The following is a 22,634-nucleotide window of genomic DNA, read 5'->3' on the forward strand; positions in this document are numbered from 1 at the left end:
CAGTGGAACCCGAGAGACCCACAGACCATCCGCAGCGTGAAATCTCTGCTTGCTTGTTGCTGGCTCTGCGGGCTGGGCATGCATGTGCATGGACACACGCGTGTAAACACACCTATGCATGTGCAAACAGGCACAGCAAAGCCTCCGTGCTCCGAGAGAGAGACATGTGCAAATGCATTCTCCTGCACACCCAGCTTCGTTTACACCTGCAGAGACGTGTGTAAAATTACAGAACCACGTGTGGCCACATAAACACATGGTGTCCCGATAATGCCGAGAGACCAGACAGCACCTTGGGGTGGGCAGGGAGAGCTCAGGCCCCAGCCCCTACACAGAGGCCCTGGGCAGGAGCGACAGATGCATTAGGAGCTCTATATTCACCCCAGGCATCAGCCTGCAGGAACAGGGGTGTCAGGGACAGGAGAAGGGCCTGTGCCTTGCATGATGCTGCGGTTCATGCTCCCCGGGCCCCACGTGCCGTGGGAATGGATCCAAGCCAGCAGCAGAGTGGGGCCAAGGGGAGCATCCTGGCAACAAGCTGCTGAGCCCGAGGACGCGGCCCCCATGTGGTGTCGAACCCCTTCCCAGCGTGAGACCTCGGGTTGCAGCGGGACGTCAGCCAGTTGGGGGAGGGCAGTGGTGCTGAAGCCTGTGGGGCACTGGGTGGGCGCAAAACCCTGTGCTGGGCTGAATTTCCCCAGGACTAGTTCTTTAAGCTGTTTCCCATCTAGCCCTGGGCAGAGGCTGCCCTGGTGCCCGCGGTCAGTGACGATTGCCTCTACTTCTCTCTCCCCGCCGCCAACCCAGACCTCGCTGGTGCACCTGCTGAAGACTGTGCGTCTCTTGAGGCTGTTGCGCCTGCTGCAGAAGTTGGATCGCTACTCCCAGTACAGCGCAATGGTGCTCACCCTGCTCATGTCCATGTTCGCCCTGCTCGCCCATTGGCTGGCCTGCATCTGGTATGTGATCGGCCAGAAGGAGATGGAAAGTAACGACCCTCTAACCTGGGACATCGGTAAGTCAGGTGGGGTGCATGGGTCTGAGCTGGGTAGATCCAAGTGGGTGGGCACAGGACTCCTTGCTTCTATTGCTAGCTCTGGGAGGGGAGTGGGATCTAGTGGTTAGAGCAGGTGGGGCTGGGAGTCAGGATGCCTGGGTTCTGTTCTACCTTTCCCATGGACTGCTTGTGTGATCTGGGCAAGTTACTTCCTTGCCCCGTGCCTCAGTTTCCCCACCTGTACAAGGCAGATACTGAAGCTGACCCACCCCCCAGGGCGCCGTGCTGAGGGTCCAGCAATGGATTTGGCTGGTGGGTGACTATCGATGAGCAACGCATCCTTCCCACTGCCGCTGCTCAGCAGGAGCCTGCTGTAACGATGCTGGTTCTGGAGGGAGGTGGGATGACCTCCTGAGGTCCCTTCCAACCCTGATATTCTATGGTTCTGAGAGTGCCAGTTCAGGACAAATTGCTTCAAGCAGGGCAGTTACAGCCCAAAGCTGGATTCCTTTACTATTAAGGCAAACCAAACCAGCCAGACAGAGAGGTCTTCGGTCTCACCCCACTGGCTAACCACAAGTCACATAAGCAATTCCCATAGACACTCCAGTCTCTCAGTATCACCACCAGGGTCACTCGTTATGGGGACAAATGGTTATGAAAACTAACACCTCAGTAAAAGAAAAACGGTTCTCCTGATCCCAAAGGACCAAGCCCCAGACCCAGGTCAATATACACATCAGATCTTACCCACAAATCACGCTGATGCCAATCCTTTAGAATCTAAAATCTAAAGGTTTATTCATAAAAGGAAAAAGATAGAGATGAGAGCTAGAATTGGTTAAAAGGAATCATTTCCATACAGTAATGGCAAAGTTCTTGGTTCAGGCTTGTAGCAGTGATGGAATAAACTGCAGGTTCAAATCAAGTCTCTGGAGTACATCCACAGCTGGGATGGGTCATTCAGTCCTTTGTTCAGAGCTTCAGTTTGTAGCAAAGTTCCTCCAGAGGTAAGAAGCAGGACTGAAGACAAAATGGAGATGAGGCAGCTGCCTTTTATAGTCTCTTCCAGGTGTAAGGACACCTCTTGGTTCTTACTGTGGAAAATTACAGCAAAATGGAGTCTGGAGTCACATGGGCAAGTCACATGTCCATGCGTGACTCAGTTCTTTACAGGCAGCAGCCAACATGCCATCTTGAAGGGCCCCAGGTAGACTCCTTGTGTGGATTGGAGTCTTCCAAGGTCCATTGTCCGTTAAGTGTTTCTTGATTGGGCACTTAACTTGCAAATTCCTTTCTCAAGAAGCTGACCAAATGCTTTACTACTTGGGCTTCTTAGAATCAAAACACATTGAGGGGATACAAGTACCTGGCCAATACTCATAACTTTAACCACACAAACGATACACACATACAGACAGCACCATCGTAACTAGCAAACCAGAACCTTTCCACAGACACCTCACACGACAACCTTTGCACAATATCTGCTGCAAATATAGAACAGCGGTTGCCCCAATGATCTGTTCGGTCGCAGGTGATGTTGGTACCATCACACTTTCAAAGGAGGTGGACACCGGGTCTGGCAAGGGCCAGCGGGGCTGGGCTCTAGACTGTTCTGTGCGGCCTGGGGGATGTGCGCAAAGGCCCAGCACAAGACGGGGGACGTCCCCAGGCCTCATGCTGGCTCCAAGCACAGGAATCAAGCCCTGGGAAGGCAGGATAGGTGGCGGAGGGCAGCCTATCCCCTCCGCAGGGGGAGTCCAGCCGCCTGCAGCCGCTGGGGTGAGCCAGGCCCCCCCGCTGCAGGCAGGGAGAGCTCTCTGAGCAGTGGGGGTGGCCTGGCAGTCGTGGGGCCCAGGGGCAGTGGTGAGAGAAGCCCCTGGCTGCATTGGGCAGGCTAGGATGGGCAGGAGAAGGGAGGGCCCTGGGGGAGTTGCTGGCCAAGCAGGGATCCCATCCACTCTTGCTCTCGGAGCCGTTGGGTGGGAGCTCCCTGGTCTGGCAGAGCGACACGACAGCCAGGCAGGCAGCACCGGAGGCTCACAAAAGCGCTTCTCCTTGCCCTGGCAGACACCATGCCAGGCTGCACGGACCCCACCCCGTTGCGCGTCCCTGCCTTAGTCAGGGGATCGAGCCCTGAGCACCTGTGACGGCAGTGAGGGCTCTAGCGCCTGGCACACCCGAGCACTCGGCCCTGGTGATGCGGAGGGAGGGAGCCAAAGCCTGGGGCCACAGAGCGGGCTCTGGCTGCGGAGCTGAAGGTTCTGGGACTAGCTTGCCCGAGTGAGACGGGAATGACCCAGCCAGGCTGTCATAAACAGATAGCTAAGGGTTAATGTTTCTTTTACCTGTAAAGGGTTAACAAAGGGAACCAAACACCTGACCAGAGGACCAATCAGGAAACCGGATTTTTCAAAGCTCAGGGAGGGAATTTTTGGGTGTGTGTTTTATTGTCTGTGTCTCTGCTTTCTGTGCTCTCTCGGTATAGAGTTGATCTCTATCTCCAGGCTTCTCTAATCTTCTGTTTCCAAGTGTAAGTACAAAGGTAGAAAGACAATAGGCTTATAGTTTTTTTGTATTACATGTGTGTAGTTGCTGGAATGTTTTAAATGTATTTCTTTTTGGATAAGGCTGTTTAATTCATTTTTCTTTTAAGCAATTGACCCTGTTATTGTCACCTTTAATACAGAGACCATTTTTTATGTCTTTTTCTTTCTTTTTATATAAAGCTTTCTTTTTAAAACCTGTTTGAGTTTTTTTCTCTGGTTAGGTAAGGAACGAAGGGAGGGGAAATCTTTTGTGTTAGAATGACTAGGTTTGAATCTGCATTAGCCTCTGTGAGGGGGAGAGACACTTAATCTCTCTGGTTTGTGTTTCAAGGAATTAAGTGGGAAAATCTTGAGGAGGTAAAGAACAGGAAGGAAGTGGGTATTCCCTTTGTTGTGAGACTCAGGGCATCTGAGTCTTGGGGTCCCCCAGGGAAGGTTTTGGGGAGACCAGAGTGAGGCAGGCACTGTAATTCCTGTCTGGTGGCAGCGCTATCAGATCCAAGCTGGTAATTAAGCTTGGAGATTTTGTGCTAGCATCTTAATTTCTGAACTCTAAGGTTCAGATCTGAGTAGGAAGCTATGACACAGGCTGGCCCCACTCCCAGGGCAAGTCGCGGTGACCGTGTATGGCACTGACCCTGGCCAGGCCAATGCTCCTGGGTGCCACGCTGGAGCCGAGGGGCAGCGATGCCCAGCAGGGGGCTGCTCTGGGCTCCCCCGTGGGCTGGCTGCCGGGGCGCTGGACCGGCCCCCCACGCCGAGCGCCAGCTGACTGTAACCCCTCGCTGTGCTTGGCAGGCTGGCTCCACGAGCTGGGCAAGAGGCTGGAGACGCCCTACATCAACAGCTCCATGGGGGGCCCGTCCATCCGCAGCACCTACATTGCTTCCCTGTACTTCACCCTCAGCAGCCTCACCAGCGTGGGCTTCGGCAACGTCTGCGCCAACACCGACGCGGAGAAGATCTTCTCCATCTGCACCATGCTGATCGGGGGTGAGCCGGGCAGGGCCAGGCAAGGGGAAATGCGCCCTGTGCTGGGGGCGGGGGTGAGCTGGGCAGGGCCTGGAAAGGGGGCATGCGCCCTGTGCTGGGGGGGGAGCCGGGCAGGGCCAGGCAAGGGGACATGCGCCCTGTGCTGGGGGCAGGGGTGAGCTGGGCGGGGCCCGGAAAGGGGGCATGCGCCCTATGCTGGGGGGGAGCTGGGCGGGGCCAGGCAGGGTAAACGCACCCTGTGCTGGGGGGGAACTGCATAGGGACTGGCAAGGGGACATGCGCCCTGTGCTGGCGGGGAGCCGGGTAGGGTCAGGGCAAGGTGACATGCCCTGCACTGCCAGTGCGGGGGGAATAGGATGCACGCCCTGGGGGTGAGTGGAGGGTGGCAGATCACATACTCCCTAGCGTGCCAACTCCCCAAGTGTCTGGCTGCTGAAGAGGGAAGGTTAACAGGAGCCCTGTGTCCAGGGAAGGGTGTTAGAGGTGAACATGACTCCTCCCTGCCCAAGCTGACCTTGAGCTGCTGGGGCTGGCAGAAAAGGCCCCTTGCGGGTAGGTTCTCCCAGTGCTGCAGGGCACCTGGCAGAGAGGAGGCTCGGCCCTGGGCCGGTGCAGCCTGGGGTCTGAGCTCCCTGCTTCCATGGCGCTGACACGGCGCCGGGCTTTCTCCGCAGCCCTGATGCACGCCGTGGTGTTCGGCAACGTCACAGCCATCATCCAGCGCATGTACTCCCGCCGTTCCCTCTACCACACCCGCATGAAGGACCTCAAGGACTTCATCCGCGTGCACCGCCTCCCGCAGCAGCTCAAGCAGAGAATGCTGGAGTACTTCCAGACCACCTGGTCGGTGAACAATGGCATCGATGCCAATGAGGTAGGAGTGCCCCCGCGCCCATGCCAGGCACTGGATCTCTGCCCTTGGGGCTGCCCACGGCACACACAGCGTGGAGGGACAGAGCCAGGGGAGCTGGCTCTCTGACTGGGGCGAGTGCTCGCTGCATCTGCAGAGAGTCAGAGCTCTGTGCCGGGGGCAGGGGCGTGTGTGTCTGGAGCCAAGGAGTCCAGGTCCCATTGCTGCTGCTGAGTGCCCGATGCCGGGACGGTAACACTGGGGTGCCCAGGCGGACAGGGCTGTGAGCGTGCAGGGGACAGTACGTCCGTATCTCCAACAGCCTTGGCATCTCCTACAGGAGGGCGGGTGCGCTGCTGTTCCCCGCCAGTGCATTGGGGAGCCAGGTGCCAGGCAAACCCCCGCACCTCGCCAGTGCCCCTGACTCCCTCCCGCTGCCCCCGCAGCTGCTGCGCGACTTCCCCGACGAGCTGCGGGCCGACATCGCCATGCACCTCAACAAAGACATCCTACAGCTGCCGCTCTTCGAGACGGCCAGCCAGGGCTGCCTGCGTGCCCTCTCCCTGCACATCAAGACCTCCTTCTGCGCACCCGGCGAGTACCTGCTGCGCCAGGGCGATGCCCTGCACGCCCACTACTTTGTCTGCTCCGGCTCCCTCGAGGTCCTGAAGGACAACATGGTGCTGGCCATCCTGGGTAAGGGAGTGCCTGGCATGCACCAGCCCCTCCCCGGTCTCACGGGAAGCAGGGGGCACTGGACCTTGGCGAAGGGCCGACAGCCAAAGGGGGATCAGTGGGGCTCCCCCCAGTAACTGCCAAGGCAGGGTTCCCTGGGGACGGGGCACAGCTGCCAGGGGCAGAGCCTGTGGCCGGCCTGTCAAGACCTGTGGCTGGCTGTCCGTCCACCTGTCCTGCTGCTTCCCAGGTGTGTCGGGGGATTTCCCCCCCCTCCAGCAGCAAGTTTCTGAGGTGTGGGGCCTCGCCGGGCAGTGAATGGCGGTTGCTCCAAGGCGCCAATCTCCCCCCCGTCCCCACTTGGCGGAGGGACAGGCTGAGAGCAGGGCCTGGTTCCCTGGTCACACGGCCGTGGTGGAGATGGGCGCTCCCCTGGGAGCCCAGACAGTGCCCCGCTCTTGGGTTCAGGGTCTCAGATGCCCTGTGGCTGATCCAGATCACTGCTGGGCTGGGGGCAACCCTGAGCATAGACACAAGCTTCTCTTGGGGCCAGTCCAGCTTGTCGTGTCCCCAAAAGGGCGCTCCCTGGCCAGCAAGGTGCCCAGCTCCCCTGTGAGATGAACGGCGGGTCCCTGGGGCCCCCAGCAGGGCCGGAGCAGCGGAAGTTGAGTCTCCTCCCTGGGAAGAGGCTAAGGAAGGGGCCTGGAGTCAGGACTCCTGGGTTCCATTCCTGGCTAGAAGGCCCTTCCTCCAGCTCTGTGCCTCAGGTTCCCATCCCTACAATGGGCCTGCCAGGAGGCACGTGAACCTCTGAGGCCTGGGTGGGCTATATCAGGGCCTGGCCAGGGAACCCCTCGTCCTGCTCACCCCCCTTTCCTGACGCCCGCAGGCAAAGGGGACCTGATCGGGGCTGACCTGCCCAGCAAGGACCAGGTGATCAAAACCAATGCGGACGTTAAGGCGCTGACCTACTGCGACCTGCAGTACCTCACCCTGCGCGGCCTGGTGGAGGTGCTGGAGCTGTACCCCGAGTACTCCAGCAAGTTCATGGGTGACATCCACCAGGACCTCACCTTCAACCTGCGGGAAGGCAGTGAGATCGAGGTGGGTGTGCGCCTGTCCCAGAGCCGCCTCCGCCGCCCCTGCCCCCTGCCAAGCCCCAGCACCAGGGGATGCTGGCTGACCCCGCAGGGCCGTTGGGTCTCCTCAGCCCCAAGGAGTGGGCTGGATGAGGGAGATTAAGCGAGACAGGGCTCCCTGAGTTGCTCTTGCAGCCGGGAGGCCAGAGGGGACCTAGCACAGGCTGTCCGGCCCCGCCGCAGGCAGGAACTCTGGTGACTGCTCTGCACAAGTGCAAACACCAGCAGGGCTCGTGCGCGGGGCTGGAGAGCGTGAAACACTCATGGAGATACACATGGATGCCCCACTGCCCCATCTCACTTCCTTGCCACACTGCTCGAAGACAAGCTCCAGGCCCTGGCTAGGGCTCCCGGAGGGTTTCTATACTGGAAGTGGAGTCTGCTCCATGCCCACAGGCCCATGGCCTGACCCAGGGGTTTCCCTCTTTCTGCTGAGTGTGCCCCACCTCCAGGAAAGGCCCTGAGTCGCTCCATTACCCCCTTCCCCTGCTGCTCCCCAAGTCTGAATGTAAAACACGCTCTGGTTTAACTGGAACCGCGGACGCCACGGCTGGCCGTAGCCCAGAGGTGAGCAAATCTGCCGTAGTGTGACGTGTCAGTACCATGCCGTGTTGCCCCATGCGTGCTAGCGAGGTCAGTGAAAGAACAGGGCATTGCAGGCACATTCACCTGCCCAGGAGGGCTGTGGGGATGCATGGCAGCACATCAAGCACCAGCCTCAGGGCAGCCTGGTAGGAAGCAGGGCACCAGTGCCGGATTGGCTGAGCTCCATGCTTAGATCTCACCAGCCTGTTACCCAGCGTGAGCTCCTCCGGCACCATAACAGCCTTACCAGGGAGTCACAGACAGGCCCTGGGGCACATTCCTCACTGGCCAAGGAGCTAACAATGCCAGGCAAGAGGCTTTGCGTTACCGGACAGATGAATCCTCCTTGTGGAAGGCTGAGGCAACAGAAAATTGATGAGTCTGCATGTTTTTGTTGGAGGGTAGGGGGAGACATTTGTGGGTGCCAAACTGTGAGATCAAAGCATGGAACTCAGCCAGTCCAGGAACTCAGCCCTTCCTGCCAGGGACACCCCAAGATTGAATTGTGCCTGGGGAGCTGAGCTCTCCGTGCCTGGGTGAGCATCTCGCTGCAGCCCAGCACAGAGCCTGGGGGCCGGGCTGGCAGGTTTAGTCATTCTGCTGACTCCCACAATCAGGCGGGAACGTTCTGCTTCAGAAATAGCAGCTCATTGCTCACCCGCCCCAGAATAGAAGCCTGCTTTGTATCAGCTGAAATAAAGAAGAGCTTGGGATTTTTTACAGCTGTGTCTCCATGTAGATCCCCGATGTGCCCTGCAGAGAATACCCAGCAGACCCTGAAGAGAACCTGGTGGAAAATTTCCCTCTGGGTTCTAAATAGCTGTTAAAAAATCCACCACCAAGTCATTTATAAATTAATGGCCCATGTTTGCAGCAGGACCTACAAAAACAAGTGTTGTGTGCGCCCTCTGCTGGTTAGTTGGCCAACCTCAGTCTCAGAGCTGTGCTGACCTTCCCTTGATAACTGCAGCACCTCAAACAAAGGCGTTAATATGCAACAGATGGGTCAAGGAGACAACGGTCGGGTCTGGAGGACGTTTAGCTGAGAGTCCAGTTTGGGGCCTGCCAGGATTTGGTTCAGGCTCGGCAGCACTGACCCCTCCTGGGCTGCTGCTGTAGAGGGTTCAGCCTGAAGTGGCAGATATCTGCAAGATCACATGTTTCCATGAGGTTTTGGCTAACCAGGACCAGAAAATAGCTTCCTTCCTGCTTTGGACCTGACCCAGAAGCAGGTTCTGCTCTGGAGCACTTGGGTATAAAGTTCTGATTTTGGTACATAATAAAAATAGGGAGAAAATAGGAACTCGGGGGTAGCTGTGTCTGTGTTTTCAAACCTTTCAGGAAGTAAGATTGACAAACAAATCCTATGAGGGACCCGTCGCTCTGAGCCCCCTCCCATGGCTGCTCCACTTGGTGAGGCCACAGTCCAGTGCTTATGACATCATCGTCACCTCTGTGGTGATGCCTTGTGATGTCACTTGCTCTGGATTGTGACATCAGCAAACCGGAAAATGGGTGCACCGATCCCCCCCAGGCACCATCTTCCAAGCCAGCTGGACCCAGCGGCAGGAGCAGCTTTGCTGATTGGCTGAAAGGTGCTGGCTCAACCCCACTGACCAGGGAGAGGCTGGGCAGCGCTGGTACCTACTGTCTCCGGCTGCTCCCTGCCAAGGCTCTCCATCTCTGCTCTGCTGGCTGCGGGGCGGTGCCAATTGTGATGGGTGATTTCTGTCCATTAGGACCTGGAGCGAGACCAGCCTGTAATTTCGCATAGGCCACTGAACAGCCAGCGGATAGTAACGTGCTTCGGTTGCTACCGACCCAGGCTGCATTTGAAGCAGTGACCTCGAGGTGAAAGGCCGTGTGTCCCGTTCCTGACCCCTGAGCTGTTCCTCCACCCATCCGGCCGCTGTGGTCCTTTGAGTATGAATGGTTCCCCGCTCCCTGCAGCCCCTGCTCCCCGCTTGCCCCCCCACTCTTCACGTAGGTTTAGTCAAGAACCACCCCAAAATCTCTGTGTTTCCAGAGTCCTCGCCAAACCACCCTTCTGTGGCATGAGGCGCTGATCCAGCCCACGCACAGCGGGACCCCACAGGGCTAGCCAGGGAGGGGTGGGGAGAGCCTAGAGTCAGGCCCAGAAAACCAAGGCAGTAAAGGCACCTGCTGGGCATTGTTCATCCTGACACAAAGCCAGCGCCAGGCCAAGGCACCGCTTCGGGCTGAAGCAGGACTTGAGCAGCGTTGGGCCTTGTGGGACTGGAGTGAGGGATAAGCGATACCTGGCCCTTGTGCCGGACCCCCTGTGTGGGGCGGCTTCCCCCCCAAGTGACCTATTTCTGCTCTTAAGTGCAGGCTGTGAGGTCTCCCTCCCCCCGGTTTTCATCCCCGGCCTTTGCTGCATCCACCCTCCAGCCCCCTCGTGGCCCCATGGAACCTGGCCTTGAGGAACTGGTAAAATATACCTTGGTGGTAAATCCACGAGCCTGAGGTCTCAGCTTGGGCAGGGCTCTGTCTCTTCCACCCTCGCCCTGCTGCTCCCAGCCTCCAGCCGACCTCAAGCAGGGGGCATCTTTTGGACAATGCTGCCCTCTCAGCAGACACTGGTTTGGATGCTGGCTTAAGCCCCCAATGCCCCTGGGAAGCAGAGGGCCATTCCCAATCTGAACTGAAGACACAGGAAATGGGGCAGCCATTCTCTGCAATGGGAGCAGAGCAGCCTTAGGTCTGAAGCCCAGGCTGCGGGAGTGGAAGATTTTCTCTGGACACCAAGCGGGATGGTTGGAGATGACCTGCTGTCCCGGTCGTATTAACGAGGGACCTGTCCTTGGCAGCACCTGAGTGCTGGGAGACTGGCGGCTGTGGGGCACGAGAAGAGAAACCTTCCCTGTTCGCCGCGGCACTGGCCCAAGGCTGAGCATCAGGAGGTCGCTGGTCCCTACATCTGGTTTGAATCACGGAGATCCCCTCGTCACATCCTTGGAAAAGCCACGTGCCATCAGGCCAGGGCTCTCTCTCCTCAGGCTCTGCCAGTGACCCATGCCATGTGCCGTTTGCTGTTGTGCCCACCACGTGCCAGCTGCCTTCCAAACCCTTACGGACTGTCCCTGCCGACAGCAGCCGGGGCAGGGGATCCCAGACACAGAGTACGTGCAGGTCAGACCCAGAGCAGGGGCCAGGCAGAGCTGGGCATTGAGACAGAGACACAGCATCCGGAGGGCTGGGTTACGCTATCCCAGTACTGGTGGGGAAACCTCTTCCTGCCTCTGCTGTCCATGTCCAGAGCCAGGAGGATCCCTAGTGTTTGCTCAGGGTCCTTCTCTGCTAACCCAGCGGTGGGCGGCCACTCGGAGGTGGCCATGGCTGGCTGGTACCAGTGGGTGTTGATCTGAATGGAGTTTGCTGGGTGGCACTAACAAGCTGTTCTCTGCTTTGTTTCCAGGGGCTCCTGCGATTTCCCAGATCCCCTCGGTTATCCCAGGTAGGCGGGGTTAGTGCCAGGCTGGGTTGGCAGCTGGTCATACCCCCCTGAGTTCGCTGTTAGTGCCAGGGGCTCATTTGACCCCAAACGCAACACGCAGGCAAAGTGGCTGCTCATCAGAGTGACTCCCCTGCTCTCTCGGGCCTTTCCGAGCAGGACATTCCCATTCCCCTAGGCTGGGCAGTGGTGGGGACCAAGATGTGGCAGCTCTTCTTGGCTCAGCCTGCAGGCGGATGGAGCCAAGCTGACTTTGGGAGCTGAGTGCAGAGGGGCTGGCTGCGGTCACAGCATGGTGCCAAGTTCCTGAGGGGCCTCGGAGCAGGGAAGCCGCTTCTTTGCTCTCCCTGCCCCACTGGCCTGACTGCGTGATGCCAGGAGGGCATTTCCCCGGGGCACTGTCCTGCCCTTCGAGCCAGCGGCCAGCACCAGGTGCAGTAGCCCTGGGGCGAGTCTCCTCGCCTCATCATCCAGCGCCCTCCCTCTGCCCGCAGCCTCGCCACGACTGCGGCGCCAGCCCCGAGAAGCCCCTCCACTCCATCCTGGAGGATGAGGAGGAGCCCGACAACGTCTTCCACCCTTCGCCTGCCAGCCTGACCCACCACAAGCTGCTGCTGCCCACCCTGCACAGCCCAGTGCGACGAGGCTCCCTCAGCAGCCTGCTGGGCGACGAGCTGCGCCAGTTCTCAGCTCTGCGCCGCACCTGTCGCTCCCCTGCCCGGTGCAGCCAGGGCAGGAGCCCCTCTCCACGGTGTCTGAGAGACGGCGAGAGCAGCAACGGCCGCAAGCCAGCCAAGCTTCTGATCCCCTCCCTGCATACCTCCGGCCCCCCGGACCTGAGCCCCAGGTAAGGACAGGCAGCGCCATGTTCTTGGCACCCCGCAGCTGTGTGGCAAGCCACCAACCCGGCGTGTAAAGGTTTGCACGCATGCCTTGGCTGCACAGATCTGAGTGCATCGCCATGTGCTCACATGCCTATGCATGTTGGCAGGGGTGAACTCATTAGCATGCGTGTGTGGACATGTTGGAAAGACAGCAGCTCTCTGCGTGCCCAGAGCATGTGTGGCCACATTCACATGCCTGCACGGCTCTCACCAGTTCTTCTCCAGGTAATTGCCCATCTGCAGCACTGGCTGGCCCCAGCGTGTGTGTCGCACTCACAGTGGGTTCGGGTGCGTTTTGCCTGTGTGATGTAGACCCCGGTGTTTGAAAATGTGCATCTCCCACTCCAGTGGCTTAGTGGGATTCCAGCTCCTCGGGCTGGAAGCTCCTGGTGTGAGAGCCCAAGAGCCTGAATACTCCAGTTATCGCCCACAGCCGCAAGGCAAACATCCCACACACCTGCCTGGCCATGCCATGCACCCACACCCCTCCCCTTGAGCCGGCTTCGCCTGCCTTAGAGATGAATGGCTCAGTCTCCCCTCCCCACCCAGCCCTGGCCTCTCTGCTGGTGCTGCCAGCATGGGGGGTGGGCGGTTAATGCCACAGGGTGGGGATGGGATTGGCCCATGGAGTCATCTGCCTGGATCAGGGCTGAGACCAACTCGCTCATTTCACCTCAGGCACCTGGTGGCAACAGCTGCCATCCTCTGCTCAGCTGACCATGCTGAAATCATTGGGAGTTGCCCCATATGGGCCAGCGAGCCTGGGGCTCAGTCCCCCCGGGCTGCCCAGACCCCATTCCCCAGTCAGGTTCTGCCTGCCAGTGCTTGAATTTCCACCCATGCCCCAGAGGCTTTAGGGAGGCAAAGGGGCCGGTTAGCGATGCCCAGCGGTGCTGCACCAGCTGATCATGTTAGTAGGATTAACACACATACGCACCCTTCTTAGGGTCGTTGATGGGATCGAGGATGATGGCGGGACGTCGGAGATGCAAACCTTCCATTTCAACGTGGAGCCGCCTCGGCAGAGTTTGGTTGTAGACTCGCCGACGTCCGGTAACCTCCCGGTGCTGCCTCAGCTCCGGGCCAGACGGCGCTGGGGATCGGAGGCACGGTCTGGCCCGGGGAGAACGGCTTGACATGAATAACCGACTGTTTCCTCTGGGCCTGGGGAGTGCTTGTCCCAGGGTTCGGAGGGGAGGGGGTTTGCAGGGCGTCAGGACGCCTGGGTCCTATGCCTAGCCGTGACACACCCTTGGGCACGTTCTTCATGCTGGCCAGCCCCCGGGAGGGATGGGGCAGGTGAAGTCATTTATGCTGGTTCAGTCCCTGGAGGCAGAGCCAAGCACAGGAGGTTGGGATGAGCAGCGGCTGGTTCAGATGCTGGTGGAAAAGCTCCACTCCTGCCAGCCTGGCCTGAACAGCTGTGTGTGTGGGGGGGTTGTATGTGAAGGGGTCAGCCGGGCTAGCTGAATGGATGAGGGGCTTGCTCGGGGGGCCTTTGCCCCGGCCTGTTGTCCCGGCATGGCTGCGAGTCACGGGGGGCTGGGATCAAAGCCCCATGGGGATGCTCGGCCTTCCCCTGAGATCAGTCTGGGTTCCTTGCAGGGACGGATAAGGCCAGCCCAGCCTTAGGCGCAGAAGCAGAGGAGATGAAGCAGAACGTCAGCAGACTGAACCAAGAGGTAGAGCCTGGCGCCCCTGTGCCCGGGGTGGGGGGTGGGGGGAGAAGAGGTGGGTGCTGCAGGGCTGGCTGCCCCACGGTTCGCATCTGCCTGGCCCCCCCGGCACCGACCGACCCGATTTGCTCCCTGTGATGAACTGGGACTGTTCTTAATGTTTTCTCTGAATACTGTGCTGGTGCCTCAGTGTCCCCTAGGCAGTTCTTAAGTATCTAGGTGGTGGGATAAGGGTGTGTGATTGCTGCAGAGCAAAGGGCCAGTGCCCCTAAATGCCTGGCACTCTGTCTCCTAGCAACTGATGGCCTGGGCCCCTCTGCAAAGGTGCCAGCTGAAGGTGTTGGAGACAAAGAGATCAGGTGACCTCCTGGCCGGGAAAGAGCTGAGCAAGGAGGGCTGGAGGTGGGAGTTAGTCTGGAGCTGCTGGGGAGAGGAGTGGGAGTGCAACGTGGGGGTCTGGCTCACATGCCCCAGAATGGACCGGCTGAGGGGTCCGGTGCGCTGTATCTACAGCTCTGTTTTAGACTGTTCCTGTCATCGAATTAAACCTCTGTGTTACTGGCGTGGCTGAGTCACGTCTGATGCGAGAGGGTGCGGCCCTGTGCCTTCCCCAGATCCCGCTGGGGCGGAAGCACACGGAGGGGCAGAGGATGCTGAATGCTCCAAGGAGAGACCCAGGAGGTGAAGCCGTGTGAGCTTCTTGCCCTGCAGACAGTCTGCTCCAAGGGAGAGGAGGCTCCCCAAAGTCCTGCCTGGCTTGGTGGGGAGCAGTTCCAGAGCATCGCCCGGTGACTCTGTGATACTCCCTCCTGAGGGGCTCATTGCACGCTGGGCCCGTGACCCCAGCTGGCAGCAGCTTCCGCCTCCAACGCTGAGCCTGCTCCGGATCAGGCAGCTCGGCGGCTCCGCCCTGGCTCAGGCGATTGGGTTTAAAATGAGCACAGGCTGTTTGTAACGATTTCATAGCAGCAAACACAGCTCCAGGAGCAGCCCCTCCTCCTCCGTGCCGTGCTCCCACCTCCCCCGGGCTGCATGCTTGATGGCAGTGTCTCTGTAGCCTGGGGGCAGCTCCTGAGAGGGGCAGCTTGCTCAGTGCAGCCCGGGGGAGCAGCGTGTTGGCTTTGCCCTGTCCAGGTTCCAGGCTGCTGCAGGGACAGAAATGTTTCCTGGCGAAAGCTAGAGCAGCCTCAGGGTGGCTTAATGTCAGGGTTGTGCTGGGTCTCTAGGCTGTCCGTAACCAGCCATGATCTTGGCATCAGATCTTGTGCTCTGCATCCTCGAGGGAGGTCCTTGCATTATGTCCGCCATGGACTGTGGCCACGTGTGGAAGCTCACAGACTAGCCCAGTAAAACCAGCGGGGCCAGGTTGCCAGAGAGCGCCTCCCCTCTGACTGATTCGGGCTCATCGGCGTGCTGGGGCTGTTGGGTCCTGGCCCTCTGGGCTTCCCTTTCCTTTGCAGTCAGTGCTCATGGTAAACAGAACCAGGGGGCAGGGAGTGCGGGCACAGGGGCACTATCCCCTCGCTCAGCATGGTTTGTGTCTCTTTGCAGATCAATAACCTCAACCAGGAAGTTTCCCACCTCAGCCGGGAGCTGCAGCGCATGATGCACCTGCTCCGGAGCCAGCTGCTGTGCACCCCAGCCTTGGCCTGCCCCTACGGCCTCCCTGTGCTCTCCTCCCCGCCCCCGAAACCCAGCAGCAGGAGCGAGCAGCCGCCCAGACTGTCCCCGGCAGCAGTGCCGCCTCTTACGCCTTTGGCTCACGCCTCCATCTTGGTGCCGCCGTCACCACCGCCGGGGGATGCGGGAGTCTCTCCCGGCACCACCTCTGCTGAGGTCCCTGGCTCCTGGAGCTCGCCCCCAGCCAGCTCCCAGGAGCTGGAGGAGCTCCACGCTCCCAGAGACTCACCCCATTGCTGCCTGCCCCGGGCGGATGTGCGTGGGGCCCACCTCCCACGGACACAAGCTGCCCCGCTCTGTGGTCAGACTCCTAGTCTTTCCTACTCGCTCGCAGGCTCCCCGGTCCTGTGCCCTCTGCCCGCGCCCCCTGCCGGCCCTGGCCCAGCCTTCCTCAACTGCGCCGCTCAGAGCCACCCCCCGCCACACTTCTGCTGCAGATCAGACTCGGAAAGCTTCCATTGACGCCCCCCTGCCTTCTGCCCATAACCCCCTGCCATGCCCCCGCCTCTCGTACCGCTCGCCTGGGTGCTGCAGCCAGCCGAGCAAATGGAGCGCGCTGGGGTGGGGGCCTCACCAGCAGTTCCCGGTGGTGTCGCTGGGATGAGGCCTCCCTTCTGCCAGCGTCAATTTTCCTTCTCTCTGCAGGCGTAATTGCAAGAGTTGGGGGCCGGGCAGGGGGGTGGACGAGAGCCCCCCCTGCGGCTCTTCCAGGGCACTTCCTGCTCCAACTGTGACCCCACCTGCTCACAGCGCAGTGGAACTGGCGCATTTTCTACAAAATGACAGTTTCTGTTTGTGATGAGGAATTTATTCTGAGAGCCTTAGAACTTCTCGGAGGACTGAAAGCACAAGCCTGTCCTCTGACCCCCGGACCAGCCCCGTGGGCGCCCTGCATGCCTGGAGCACCCCACCAAGCCAGGTACCTCTCTGCTCTCCCGGTGGGGGTTTGCTATGCTGCTCTTGCCGCAGCCTGCCGTTCCCATCTTCAGTATGTGTTCGCCTGAATTGAACAGGGTCCGGTCCCACGGAGCGAGTTGGGGCTGTGCCGGTGGCCCAGCGGGGTCGGGCTGGGACGGGTCAGGTGTAATTTTCAGAGTGAATGGCTGGCGTGAGACGCATGATGCTGGAAACCAGCCCCAGCAAGGCCAGACCAGCTCTGGCTGACCCTACCTGACTCTATGGAAGTCCCCGGGGCAGTAGTTTGCAGGCCTGGACTGTGCAACCCCTGGGCCAGTCCCATAATCTCTTCCCCCCGGGCCAATTCAGGGCCGCTTTGTGTTCCGCAACTTAGGGCTCGGTTTTGAGGCGTTGCAGGGTTGTGTATGGGACTCGCCTTACGGCTGGAGTTGGGTGAGGGGCAGGCTCTGCCCATTTGGGGAGTGTGACAGCAACTCCCCTTGCACTGGGGGTCACATCTCCACCTGCTACACAACCCTCTCCCTCCACGCCCAAGCTGCGGCTCCCCAAAACTGCATGTCCCAGCATGCAAGGGTAACCCACGGCTCAGCACGTGCAAGGTCCCGCTGCCCCCACATACTGGATTTGTCACCCCGCTGTGGGGGTGGAGGGGGACATGCATGTGATCCATCAACGTCAGCTGTGTGAGATCTGTTCCCACGCAGCCCTGCCTGACTGCCATGGAGTTCTCTGCACTGGCTGGGGGCTCTCGTCTGGGCACGTCCATCCTCCACCCAGCCTCCGGAGGCTGCAGGCACACGGGATGGCTGGCTCTGAGATGGATTTCAACACCTCTGTTGCCACCAAGTGCCCGTGCTCGGGAGCCTGCATGGTGGCATTTCCCGGCCTGCTCCCCCGTCATGGGACCTCAGCTCACCTGCCACATGCTGCCAGGGTCTCCTGCTCCTCCATGTGGAGGAGTGGGGGGCAGGGGGAGGCTGGAGGAACCCAGCTCCAGGGAGCCTTAGTGCTCAGGTTTAGGGTAGCAGGGGAAGCCCCTTTGCCCAGGTGGAAATTCCCCATAAAACTGCCTGTTCCCACTGCCCAGGCCACATAGGCAGGCCCCGGCCTGGCGGGGTCACTTTGCGGCCAGCAGCCCCAGCTCTGCAAACCAGCACGGGGTGGGGGAGGGATTTAAAGCCTTTTGATACTTTTTTCCCCAAAGGTTTTTTAATATTTTTTATTTCTTGGTGGGATTTTTCTCCCCCACCCCCGATGACAGGGATAGGCAGCTCTGGGCCAGCACGGCGGGTGGGAGCTGGCCCCTGCTCCGGGCAGACAGGCAGGGCTGATGCTGCTGTCTCTATGGCTGGGGACAGGCAGTGACATTGAGTTTGGGGGGCTCAGGCCTGTTCTCAGTGGGCCAAGGTAGTCACGCACTCAAGCCCCAGCATGCCTGGCACTCCCTGGCCCCCTTGTCAGCAGGCTCTGAGAGGGGCAGCCGAGACAGAGCCCCCAGCTCAGCCCTGTCCTAGGCTGGGAGCGCGGGCTCCAGACTCACCCGCTCAGCGCCGGCCCTTGCTCTGAAAAGCAAAGGAGCCCGCAGGACGGGCCTGGCTGGGCGAGGGAAGCTAACGGCTCAGCACGCCGGGGTCCTCATTCCCGGTGACACCTGCTCAGCCTCTGGCGGCTGGGAGGTTTCCTGAATGGCCTTTGGGGACTCCCCCTACCCCTGGCTGTCCGAGGCCCATTCCCCATGGAGCACTCAGCTGGGCGGGGCCGGCCCATCAGCAGTCGGGGGTCAGCTGAGCCTCCAGGACAATGGGCAGAGCTGGGGGGTGGGCGCAGGCCACTCTCTGGGTGCGCCAGCACTGAGCCCACCACCCCCACCCCAGCGCTGCCTCTGATTCCCCGTAACATCTCCGTGGAACCCCCAGCCTGCCCCATGGGCTCATGGGTAATCACCCCCCGATACAGCATGACAGTCGTCCCTGCGACTGTTGGCCACTGTTCTGGGAACAGGCAGAGCCCTACCTGCGCCGAGCTCTGGCTGCTTGTCCCAGGAGTGCTGCACCGGGCCAGCTATTCGGGGTGAGCACGTACTCAGCCGCGGGGACATCGCCCAAGGAGACACCTCTGTTGGCGTCCTTCCCCTCCCCCCACTGTGCCCCCCATCTCTCTCCTCCCTGGGCCAGAGGCGCACTGACCCCAGCCTTGGCCCCTCTACTGCTGCAGCACTCGGCTCCCGCAGGGAAGTTTTGTGCTTCCCTAGAATTTTGTTTCATTTTATTTTTAACACACACCCCGCCTTGTCTGCCACCAGCATGTGCCACCGCTGCTACCCACTGCCCAGCCATCACCCCAGGTGCTGCAAAGACACAACCTGTAATAAAAGCTCTATTTTTACAGCCCTGGCTCTGGGTGGTAGTGTCCCTGATGCTTGGGGCGGGGGGCAGTGTTGTGCCCCTGCTGCCTAGGAAGTGGGGTGGACCAGATCCCTCCTGAGGTCCCTTCCAACCCTGAAAGTCTCTGATTCTAAGTGGCACAGTCCAGGGCTGGAGCAGAAGGGGTTGGAGAGAAATGGGGGTGAGGGAGGGCTCCATAGCTATTTGGTTCCCAAAATACCTGGTACCCCAGAGCCCCTCGCTGCAAGGCCCCTGTACGTTCCAGCTCCCAGACTCCTGAGAGCCCATCTCCCCATTCGCAGCTCCCACCCTGGCTGATGGGGAGGGGAACCTTTGCATCTGCATCAGTGCCAGCTGGCTCCATCTGCTGAGACCCTCCAATGGCGCTAGCTGGGATCTCCCGTGACCAGTTCAGGGCTCGCCACCCCCACACCCATTAGCCATCTGTCACGGAGTCCCCGGACGATGCTCTGGAACTGCTCCCCACAAAGCCAGGCAGGACTTTGGGGAGCCTCCTCTCCCTTGGAGCAGACTTGTTCAGGGCAAGAAGCTCACGCGTCTTCACCTCCGGGTCTCTCCTTGGAGCATTCAGCATCCTCTGCCCCTCCGTGGGCTTCCCACAGCGAGCCCACCCAGGCGGGGTCCTGGGGAAGCCACAGGGTTCTGCACCCCCACTTTGCAGTCAGACGTGACTCTCAGCCAGCAAAACAGAGGTTTATTCGATGACAGGAACAGGGTCTAAAACAGAGCTTGTAGATACAGCGAACCGGACCCCTCGGCCGGGTCCATTCTGGGGGGCAGTGAGCCAGACCCCTAGGTCTGCACTTCACTCCTCGTCCCCAGCAAGCTCCAGACTAACCACCCCCTCCAGCCCCTCCTCTCTGCTCAGCTCCTTTCCCGGGCCAGGAGGTCACCTGATCCCTTTGTCTCCAACACCTTCAGCTGGCACCTTTGCAGAGGAGGGGCCCAGGCCATCAGTTGCTAGGAGACAGAGTGCCCGGCATTTAGGTGCACTGGCCCTTTGCTCTGCAGCAATCACACACCCTGATCCCACCATCTAGATACTTAAGAACTGCCTCGGGGACACTGAGGCACCAACACAGTGTTCAGAGCAAACATTAAGATCAGTCCCAGTTCGTCACACCATCACAGCCACCTGAGCGGGGCTGCTGGAGGTGGGGTCCCAGCCTTGCCCCAGACCCCTTGGAGCTGCAGCCCCATGGGCAGATATTAGCACTTGAAGGTTTAATTGAGCTATTTTGCATCTGCAAAGTGCTCTCGCATGGGCAGCTGTTCCTGTAAGCTACCTTCCTCCACACACCTCCCCCCAGCACCAGCTGCCCACGAAGAATATTTAATCTGCATTATTTAGTATTCATTTTTAAAGGAAACAGTGAAGTGGCAAAGGGCTTCACGCTGTGGCTGCTAGGGGAGCACGTGGGCGCGGTGCCCCCAGGCACAGCCAGCAGCTTCTCCAGCCAGATGTGGGGGAGGCTATATCGTGTGGGAGCCGGTTGCTCCGAGGCAGGAGAGGGGCCAAGGTCGTTCTGGGGCTGCGGAACTGGCTTTTCTCCTCCACATCCCACGTGGCTTGGATTCAGAGGGAGCTGTGCAGTGGCCTCCCCGTCCCCCATCCCTGCTGGCCCTTTGTCTTCCAGGAACCTGATGGGCCAGCTGAACTCTCCCATATCTGTGTTGCTGTCTCTCTCTCTTTGGGGGTGTGTGCACACGCGCACACAAACAGGTGGGAGGGGTTCTTGCACAATTGCTGCCTGTATTGCCCTGCTTCAGGCTCCAGGGCCCTGTCTGCCCGAATCCACCCTCACCTGCTTGCCTGAGCAGCAGGACTGACCAAAACCCCTGTGCTCAGTGGGGCTGCGCCCACCTGCTGCCCAGACTAGCCAGGCAGGGGACAGTTAACTGTTAGCTCCTTTTCCTGGCAGGCCAGCCCAGCTCTTGGGCACCAGGATCCACCTGTCCTTGCCTGTAGGGCTGCTGGCACTCAGCATCCATAGATTGGCCAGCCTGTTTACTGGCACCCTGCTCTCTAGCACCTCATGGGGGCAGCGGTTTTAATGCTGACCTGCAGCGCCTCCTGCAGGTCTCTACATGCTCTGTGGCACTCGCCCAGCCCTACTCAGCGACTGGGGACCCCGTACTCAGTTCCCTGGCACTGCCTTGGTTCTGGCAGCTCAGTTCATCGGGGTTCTCTGCCCGCCCTGCCCCAGCCAGACTCTCGGGCCCCAGAGAGGTGGGCAGGGATGTGCAAATCTCCCCTAGGCCCAGGGCTGGCGCCAGCAGGTCCCAGGTCTCTGCTAGCAACAAACAACACACAGAGCGTCACTGCTGGCAACGCGGCCTCTTCTCTAATGAGTCCTCTGGGTGGGTTGCATCACCTGCCCTCCAGTCAGCAGGGGCTGGCAGAGGGGCTGCCATGTGCCTGCAGGCTGCTTGGCCAAGCCAAAGGGAGGGGGCAGGTCGCTGATCCGATCCTCCAACCCAGCCAGTCCCTGTGGCCCACTATGCCCCTGCATCCATTGATCCTTGTGCATAACGAGCTGCGGGCTGGACCCTGCACTGTGCTGAGTCACAGCAATGCCACAACAGCTCCCCAGAGCCCCCCAGCGTAACCGAGCCCAGGACCCATCTCCCAGCCTTGAGCACCCACACAGACCCTGCAGCCAGCTCCTAGCTCTGCCTGTTAAATTCTCTCTTCCTGTAAGGCCAGGCCCATGCCCTAGCAACCTGTCGGGCCCTGGGTACCTCCAGCTGCTGGTTCCACTCTTCCCTGGGAGGCATTTTAAGCCCCAGAGACCTCGTCTCCAGGGCGTTGCACAAGGCTGCACTCTGCTCTCCTGGGCAGGAGGCACTGCTGCAGAAGAGATGGTGGCTGTTCTCCGTGATGGCACCCCCACTCCAGGGGCTGCGGGGAGTTCCCCTCCTCCAGGGATGTTCACCTCACCTTTCTCCAGCCCCTTTCTCTCCAATGTTCATTGGCTGCTCTCTGCACAAAGGATCCCCTTCACCCACCACTGAAATGCAGCCACCTCTGGGGAGGCTGCGTAACGTGCCCTGTATGCAGCAGCAGCAGTGTCTGAACCCAGAACCTTCAGCAGCACTGCACAGCCCTCTCGTGCTGGAAGTAGCTGGTGCCAGCCTCCAGAGGGAGGCACAGCCCAGCCAGCACCCAGCCGGGGTGGATGGGGCAGAAGTGTCTCCTAAGCATGGAGCAGCAGCCTGGGTTTGCAGGGCTGGGTCCTCCCAGCACCCCGGGGCTGACTCACCTGTAGCTGGGTAACCCGGCACAGCCTGGGTTGGCGGTTGGACTTGGGCAGAGTTTGCCTCCTTCTGTGGGGGGGTAAGAGGGGAAATGAGGACACCAGGGCTATCTGGAAACAACGTCCCCGTCCAGCTGCCGTTGTGGCCAGCTCCAGCCTTGGGCACAGGGCTGACTGGGTGGGTGCAGCATGGCACACCCGACTCCAACGCCCCCACCTCCTTGCCAAGCTAACGCTGCCCCTCCACACACCCAGCCCCAGCCCGCAGTCTTCGCTGGCCCAGAACCCCTCCCCGTCACAGCCCGAGTGCTGTCAAAGCAGCTAAGGCGGATCCAGGCGGTTCAAGGGATCCCCCTGCTGCCACCAGGGCAAATGACAGCCCTGCTCGGCGGCTGGCCCCCTGCCCCAGGCTCCACTCCCCGCAACGCGGGCTCCTCTCTCCCCTCCCTCAGCCCTCCTGCCCCAGGCTCCTCTCCCCTTCCCCTCCCCCTGCCCCAGGCTCTTCTCCCCCCACCTCAGGCTCCTCTCTCCCCTCCCTCAGCCCCCCC

The 22,634-nt window shown here is 60.2% G+C and overlaps 1 protein-coding gene across 1 annotated transcript; it reads left to right on the forward strand.

The window, feature by feature from the left end:
- The first annotated feature begins 834 nt into the window (after positions 1 to 834).
- Positions 835 to 14,184, forward strand: KCNH4 (potassium voltage-gated channel subfamily H member 4). Its single transcript, XM_032789024.2, has 9 exons — positions 835 to 1,015; positions 4,348 to 4,542; positions 5,217 to 5,416; positions 5,839 to 6,088; positions 6,957 to 7,171; positions 11,231 to 11,269; positions 11,761 to 12,113; positions 13,097 to 13,203; positions 13,756 to 14,184. The coding sequence occupies exons 1-9, from the start codon at positions 898 to 900 to the stop codon at positions 13,962 to 13,964; spliced, it is 1,686 nt and encodes a 561-aa protein (XP_032644915.2). The 5' UTR covers positions 835 to 897; the 3' UTR covers positions 13,965 to 14,184.
- The last annotated feature ends 8,450 nt before the right edge of the window (positions 14,185 to 22,634 follow it).

The sequence above is a fragment of the Chelonoidis abingdonii genome, chromosome 21 (genome assembly GCF_003597395.2).
Source record: "Chelonoidis abingdonii isolate Lonesome George chromosome 21, CheloAbing_2.0, whole genome shotgun sequence".
Taxonomy (NCBI): Eukaryota; Metazoa; Chordata; order Testudines; family Testudinidae; genus Chelonoidis; species Chelonoidis abingdonii.